The sequence below is a fragment of the Xenopus laevis genome, chromosome 7L, assembly GCF_017654675.1.
Source record: "Xenopus laevis strain J_2021 chromosome 7L, Xenopus_laevis_v10.1, whole genome shotgun sequence".
Lineage (NCBI taxonomy): Eukaryota > Metazoa > Chordata > Amphibia > Anura > Pipidae > Xenopus > Xenopus laevis.
Genome location: NC_054383.1, coordinates 32,386,778 through 32,395,253, shown reverse-complemented (window position 1 = coordinate 32,395,253; position 8,476 = coordinate 32,386,778). Strand labels below are relative to the sequence as shown.

Below are 8,476 nucleotides of genomic sequence, written 5' to 3'. Positions count from 1 at the left end.
AATGAATGTGCTGGCTGCAGGGGGTGGGGAGGGTCTGACTCAGTAGAGGATCACTCCAGCAGGGCATGAAAAACGGAGCCTTTGAAGCCATTTAGCAACGATGCTGGCTTAACACAGTTTATGAGTGACAGCACTGACAGCCAATGAGAGACAGGACAGAACTGTTATGCAGAGAAACCCGACCTGACCTCAGAGCTAGCCAGAAGCAGCTGTGTATGGATTCACTATAATGACTGTGATATTTTAAAAACTGTACATTTTTTTTAATACATTATATTTAGACATTTTAATAACTTCATGCAATGATTCTTTTTACCAATTTTTAATTTCGCGATAGATCCCCTTTAAATCTTTTCTTAGCATTTCATTTCTTAACAATTTTACATTTAAACTGGTTAATATCAATGGACAACGAGTTTGATTTTTAGAAGCCTTTATTGCAATTCTTTGTGGTTCAATATTCAAGCATACAAATCTAAACAAATTCTGATTCTTATTTTGCAGTCAAAGAAGATTGTGTTAATAAAATGCAAGTTAATACAATACTGTGCTAATAACCTTCATTATTTCATATGTGATTGTAGTAATTCATTGCTTTGCTTAAATATTGGATAGAGCAAATGCTTACATTAATGGGCAAATTTATCAAAGGTTGAGGTGAATTTTCGAATTCCAAAAATTCCAATTTCAAGCTATTTTTTTGTGTACTCTGACTAGGGAATAGTCCATATTTGTTTTGATTTTGAAAAAAAAATCGAAAATTCGAGTATCGAAATTGATCATGTACTGTCTCTTAAAAAATCTGACTTCGACCATTCACCATCTACAACCTGCTGAATTGCAAATTTGGCCTATGGGGGACCTCCTAGAATCTATTTGGAGTCAATTGGTGGACTTATCGAAAATCAAAGTTTTTTTTGCGGAATACTTTGATTCAAATTCGAAAAATGAAAACTGACCTATTTGGCCAAAAAAAACTTAGAATTAAGTTAAAAGGTTGGTCTTTTTGAATTCGAATTTCAAAGTTTTTCAAATTCGAAATTCAACCTTTGATAAATATTCCCCTGATTATTTCAAGTGTTATAAAGTGTTAAGTGTTAAATTAATTAAAATATAATGTACTATCACCCTGCACTGGTAAAACAGGTGTGTTTGCTTTAGAAACACTACTATGGTTTATATACACATGCTGCTGTGTAGCCATGAGGTCAGCCATTCAAGGGATAAGACACTCAGCTTACATAGTAAAACCAGTTCAATTAGCATTAGAATTTAATAATAAGCCCTGTAGAATCAGCTTATATGACAGGTGAATTTCATTTTCTGCTTGAAAACTTGAGACAACCCCAAAGCTTAGCAGCTGTTCAGTCACACTTAGGGGGTCATTTATCAAAGTCTGAATTTATCTCTATATTTTCTGCTATAAACTCCACTCGAGTTTTTTTTTAAACTTAGATTTTCCAAAAATTTTGCTTTGCAAGAAAAAAACAGATTTTTGGATTTTTTTTTCAGATTTTTCATCTGATTTTCAAGATTTTCTCAAATTTTTTGTCCGAAGACCAAGGGCACATCAAAAATCAATGGGACTTCTCCCATTGACTTATATGCAACCTCGACAGGTCTGAGATGCCAGATTTTCGGATTTGGACTTTTCCATCCTCGTGGGTTTAATAAATTCTGAAAAATTTGTGACATTTTAGAAGTCTGATTTTATAAGAGTTTAGTAATTAACCCCCTAGGTGTTTCTGTATCTGCCATAGTCTACAAAATTCATAAAAATACTTTGAAAATACTATAAAAACCATATCAATCAATAAGTATTTACTAGTATGCATATGATTGGTTACTGTTTCTTGGAATAAACTTTTTTTTTACTTTTATCACCTAAAAACATTAGAAATATGTTTATGTTTATATGAAATATTAGATTAGAAATATGCAGTGACAAGCTTTTTACATACTATGATTACTTCTGCTAAATAAAACCATGTGTTGTTTATGATACATTCACACTACAGAAGATGGTCTGGGAGAAGATTATACGGGTATTCAAAATCTGTTTTAAGCTTCAGTCTCTAGTCAAACTGAGCCTCAGACAACACAATGCACTCATATAATCTTCATTATCTGGATCAAGTTCCAGTGCTTTCTCATAGTAATCAATTGCTTGTTCAACTTCTCCCTCCTGCTGATAAATGAACCCTAACAGTCCAAATCCAGTTGCATCTGATGGGTGTTTTGTTACTTTTTGTTCAGCCAACTGTTTCAAATCATTTCTGGAATAAGATCTAACCCTTGTTCTATTCGGTATGAGTAATACTTCCTTGTAATGCTTTATGGCTTCAGATTCAGATCTAACTGCTTGTTGCTTAAAAAGTGCATAACCAAAATGAATCTCTTGTTTGTCTTCACATGTTAGATTTTTCAGATGTAGCACTGTCTGAAATGTAACTTCTGCTTTTTCAAATTCACCTGCTCTACCATACATGCTCCCCAATTCAATATATGCCTCCACAAAATTTTTTATATTTGCAACAGCTTCTTCAAAATGTAACGTAGCAGATGAAATGGCTTCATTTACGTCCCTTGTATAGGTGTTCTTGGGCTGATTTGATGACTTTGCAGTCTTTGCAGATTTCATTAACATATTCATCTTCTTTTTGTAACAAAGCCCAATCTGATAGTAAAGTGAACCTGAATTGGGGGTTTGGTTTAGGGCTTTTTTCAGAATGGTAATAGCATCATCAATCTTTCCTTCATTTCTGTAAAATTTGGCAGCGTATCGAAGTAAATATGGTGAGTTTGGAGTTTGTCTAAGAGCCTCCGCCATAATCTTTTCTCCTTCCTCAGCTTGACCCAAACTTTGATATCTCAGCGCAAGATAAGCTTTAATCACAGTATCATTTTCATTTAATTCCACAGCACGTCTCAACAGTTCTAAAGAATTATATTTACTGGTTCCATAAATCATTAAATCTTGATATTCTAAACGATACATGACTGTGGCATATCCTGAATTGAGCTCAGGATTGTCTGGATCTAGCTTTAGCGCTTTTTCAAAACACTCTTTAGCTCTTTCACAGTATTTTCCATAGAATGTTAACAGAGCCCAGGCCTGTTCTCCATATATCTCAGTAAGAAGAACATCATGTTCTGGAGAAGATTCAAATTTCTTGTAAATGGCTTCCACTTTTTCTAAATAAGACTGAGCATCCCTCAACTGGTTTGAATGGTAGAACAGCCAGGCATAATTACTGTAGATCACAGCTCTTTTGATATCCACATCAGCAGACTGTGTTCCTTGCAGGTGCTCTTCAGCTTTTTGAAGCTGTCTGATTGCTTCTTCATTGTCTCCTTTCAAATAACTTGTATAGGCCAATAAATTATGAAGCCTATGTCTTTGTGTAGAAGGTAAATATGCAATTTGATCATGAACCCTGCCTTCTATCTTTTCAATATCTATCTCCTCTTCGAAGACAGCCCATGTGAAATGACACTCCAGTTTAAGCAGATTGTTGTTTAATGATTGTCCTGTTATGTCACTGGAAAAAAATATTAAAAGTATTATATTTTATTGAATATTTTTTTTATTTTTAATAAGCAACTTTATATTAGATACAGAAAACATATGGTTGTTGAAGCAGCATGTAAAATATTGGATAAGCCTTTTTCCTACAAAAGCCAATACCAAGTGACTGTATTGGTACCTCTGTTTTCTCTATGTATATTTTTGCTATGCTTGGGAAAATATTAAAGTATCACACTAAGAAAGGCAAACGAAAAAATCATAAGCAAAGAGGACAGGACATTTTCAACAAAAATAGGGCTGATTTATTAATTTGAGGTATTGATTTGGGTAAATTATTTTATCTTTTGCATTCTTTGGAAGAAAAAACCCAATTAAGAAAAATAAAAATATTTGGAATGTCAAATAACCCATATCATCAGATGTTTGCTTTTTAAAAAGTAACTAATTCCTTGCTATAAGTTATAATTTCTTTTCATGTCTTTTCCAGCTCCCATGCTACGTTGCCAACAGTCCTGCCTGTTCCAGCTCTTGTGCCAGCAGTTCTGCCACCAGCCTTGGAGGACCTCTCAGTCCTGGCCTCTGGACCTGAGGACAAAAGTAATTTGGTCTCCAGAACTGTCTTCCCTGCTGCTGGGTCTGGTAGTTTTGTTACTCCAAACTCTGCCAGACCCTCCAGATGCAATCTGTGGTGGTCTTTCTGCTCTCCTGGGTGATCCTCTACTTGTAATGGGCATCTAAGATGTTCATCCACCTGTAATGGGTATGACAGGTTCTGTCTGATTTCCTGCTGTCTGTGACTCTGGCAATAATATTGTTTTGACTCCTGACTACAGAGATGCTCCTGACCCTTGCATCTGATCCACTCTGGCCCCTGACCCTTGCGACTCCTCCACTCTGCCTTCTGAGGCTTGCGACTCCTCCACTCTGGCTACTGAAATTGGACTGCTTTTTGGTATGCTTTGTTTTACCTTTCATAGACTCTCCTCCCAAGTCTACTTAAATATATTTAGCTTAATTTGTTTCTGTACAAAATGTTCTCTGGTTTATTGTCTCATTTGCTTATGGATCAAGTTTCATTGTGTTGTGTATTAAAATGTATTAATTATAAACTTGTGGAACATGCTTGTTAAAGACCCACCTGATCCTTGGTTGCCAGGGGTCAAACCCTGGGGGGGGGGGATAATATCAGGTATGGTCTAGAATTGAACTCAAGACCATGTCATAAACTGAACCTGCATTAAGCAACTGGGGACTTTCTGAGTTGGTGTGGGCATGGTCATGTTACCTTTCCCTGCTGCATTCTCACCTGCTTCTTGCAACAACTGGTGCTCGATCATTGAGCCATTCAGCCTGATCCTGCCTGTGGGTTGCCATATTCCCATGATTCCCTTTGCTGTGTTCCTGCCTGGTTCCCTATTCCATTGCCTTTGTTCCTCTGCTCCAGTTCCCCTTATCTGATTTCTTTTGGATCTCCAGGTATTTGACCTCGGCCTGTTTTCTAGACTACCCTCTGTGTTCAGGCTGCCCCTGACCTCGGCCTGTTTATTGGATACTCCTTGTTCGTAAGCTGCCAGTCCCTACCATCTGCTTGTTTATTATGTTTTTATTACTTTAAAACACTTTAATTTTTTGGTGTTACTGTTCCTTTAAAGTGATGGTATCAGATGTCAGTTTAAAGGGGTTGTTCACCTTTAAATTAACATTTATTATGTTGTAGTGCAGTGATCCCCAACCAGTAGCTCGTGAGCAACATGTTGCTCTCTAACCCCATGGATGTTGCTCTCAGTGGCCTCAAAGCAGGAGCTTATTTTTTAATTTATGGCTTGGAGGCAAGTTTTGGCTGTATAAAAACCAGGGACATTGCCAAACAGAGCCTCAATGTAGGTTCACAATCCACATAGGGGCTACCAAATAGCCAATCACAGCACTTATTTGGCACCCCAAGAACATTTTTCATGCTAGTGTTGCTCTCCAACTCCTTTTTCTTCTGAATGTTGCTCACGGGTTCAAAAGGTTGGGGATCCCTGTTGTAGTGAGTAATATTCTGAGACAATTTGGGGCACATTTACCTTAGGTCGAATATCGAGGGTTAATTAACCCTCGATATTTGACCATCGAAGTAAAATCCTTCGACTTCGAATTTCAAAGTGAAAGGATTTACCGCTATTCCTACGATCAAACGATCAAAGGAATAATCGTTCGATCAAACGATTAAATCCTTCGAATCGAACGATCCGAAGGATTTTAATCTATCGATCGAAGGATATTCCTTCGATCAGAAAATTGTTAGGAAGCCTATGGGGACCTTCCATTGGCCTAACATTGGCCTCGATAGGTTTTAGGTGGCGAACTAGGGGGTCGAAGAATTTTTTAAAGAGACAGTACTTCGACTATCGAATAGTCGAATAGTCAAACAATTTTTAGTTCAAATCATTCGATTTGAAGTCGAAGGTCAAAGTAGCCCATTCGATGGTCGAAGTAGCCATATTCGACCATTCAAAATTGGAACTATTTTTCCTCTATTCCTTCACTCGAACTAAGTAAATGGGCCCCTTTGCGTTTGGTTTTCATTTTATATTATTTGGGGTTTTTGAGCTTTTCATTCAGCAGCTCTCCAGTTTGCAGTTTTAGCAATCTGGTTGCTAGAGTCCAAATTACCCTAGCAACCATGCATTGCTTTGAACAATATACTGTAATATGATTAGTAGAGGGCCTGAATAGAAAGATTAGTAATACAAGTAGCAATAATAACAAAGCTGTAGCCTTACAGAGAATTTGTTTTTTTAGATGGAGATAGTGACCTCTATTTCAAAGCTGGGAAGAGTCAGTAGAAGACAGCACATCCTTCAAAAACGTAAAAAGTTGCTTAAAATTGGCCATTCTATAAAATACTAATGGTCAACTTAAAGGTGAACTACCCTTTAATAAATCAACTGAAGTTACTCTTTTTGTGGTAAAATTTCAAACTATAATCGTATTTGTTAAACCTCGTGCAGATAACCCATACAGATGTTTATGGACAATGCAATAACAGGCACATACTTTTCTTCAAGTCTAGGCTAAATTTGCATTTTCATGAGCCCCAATAATTTTTGTGGATCTGGACTTGAATTTCTCCAGGTACAGAGCAAAGCAGATACTCAGTCATATAGTCAACGACTGATGTGAGTCTGATGTGAGTGTGACTGATTTGAGTATTCGAACACCATTCTGTTAGAGCTCAGTAGTAGTGCTGGGTTCTAACACCCCACTGAATCTTGATTACTTAAAAAATAATGTGTATTGCATAAAAATTAACACAATGCAGCGATTTATGTTGGAGATGTAACTTGGAGAGAGGGACCTATACACATATCTGAATTGAATGTCCGAAACTTGAAGAGTATTGGAAAGAAATTGGCAAAGTTATTAGATCACTTACTAAGATTAACATATGCCACCTAGACCCAATATTTCTACTATTTCACCTAGACACATCTCCCAAGAAGATTATAAAAGATAGACTTTTCCTCCATCTTATCCAGGCAGCGAAAGCTCTTATCCAGTGTAACTGGAAATCCCCTATACCTCCCACATTCATAGAGTGGCTTAAAAAAGTTGAAGACACCCGCAAACTAGAGGAAATAGCATATATCACGAGAAATGAAAGTGACCGATACTTGGACATCTGGAGGTTAAATTATGCCCGAACTGACAAAGTTTAAGGGCTAACAGGTTAATTGAACCCCCTCATAACAATGGCTTATTTGGCGTAATGTGATCCGATTTATATTATTGCTCTATTGTACTTCAAGTGATGCTGATTTCTAGATGACAGTATTTGTTAATGGCATTTAACAAAACTTCTTTGCAATGACAATGTATGTACATCACTTCCTTCACCATGTTTTATATAATTTAAAGTTGGCATGGATATTGTAAATGCATATATTTCCGACCATTCTATGTTTCCCCTCCCCACTACCTTCCCCTCTTATAATTTTCTGTACCCCCTCCCTCCTCCTTCCTTGCTTTAAATTTGAAAAATAAAGAATATTTAAAAAAAAAAAAATGAACACAATGCATGTTAATGGGTATTGTGGATTATAAAAACCTTGTTTCATTTCAGAGCAGTTAAGAAATTGGCAAATCGGACAGCACCACTTTGTTTAGTAAGCAGGAATGTTATATGCCAAGATTTGCATATGTTAAGATTTACTGACAAATATACTTACCTCATGGTGTTTGTTAGAATGTTTCTACTAGATTCGCACAGCCTTCAATCCCAAAAGTGTGCTCTTTGACAGCCACCAGTCCCATATATATATATATATATATATATATATATATATATATATATATATTAATAACTCAATCACGTGACCTCTGAGTTTTACCTGATTTTACCAAATGCAGAAAACAAAACAAAAGAATTACAGGGTTGAATTATAAAGCAAGTGCATAGTGCAGAACATGGGTGCAGTATGACGTGCACAAAATCATACCTGAGAAACGTGTAAATGTATAAAAATAGTAAATATTCTTTAAGGGATAAAAATACATACACTGCACTTGCACAAAGTGGAGATACTGGTACAAAATCTGGTCAGCTTTAAAGGGATACTGTCACAGGAAAACACAATTTTTGCAAAACACATCAGTTAATAGTGCTGCTCCAGCAGAATTCTGCACTGAAATCCAATTCTCAAAAGAGAAAACAGATTTTTTTTATATTCAATTTTGAAATCTGACATGGGGCTAGACATATTGTCAGTTTCCCAGCTGCCCCCAGTCATGTAACCTATGCCTGCACTTTAGGATGGAACTACTTTCCGGCAGGCTGTTATTTCTCCTACTTAAAGGAATTGTTCAGTGTAAAAATTAAAACTGGGTAAATGGATAGGCTGTGCAAAATAAATAATGTTTCTAATATAGTTAGTTAGCCAAAAATGTAATGTATAAAGGCTG

At 36.4% G+C, this 8,476-nt stretch overlaps 1 protein-coding gene across 1 annotated transcript; it reads right to left on the bottom strand.

Annotated features, from left to right (window-relative positions):
* Positions 1 to 1,666: 1,666 nt before the first annotated feature.
* LOC108695769 (interferon-induced protein with tetratricopeptide repeats 5) lies at positions 1,667 to 7,818 on the bottom strand. The gene is made up of 2 exons (XM_041568744.1): positions 7,744 to 7,818; positions 1,667 to 3,542 (listed from the first exon to the last, which is right to left on the bottom strand). Exons 1-2 carry the CDS (start codon positions 7,746 to 7,748, stop codon positions 2,069 to 2,071), a joined length of 1,479 nt encoding a protein of 492 aa, XP_041424678.1. The 5' UTR covers positions 7,749 to 7,818; the 3' UTR covers positions 1,667 to 2,068.
* Positions 7,819 to 8,476: the final 658 nt, after the last annotated feature.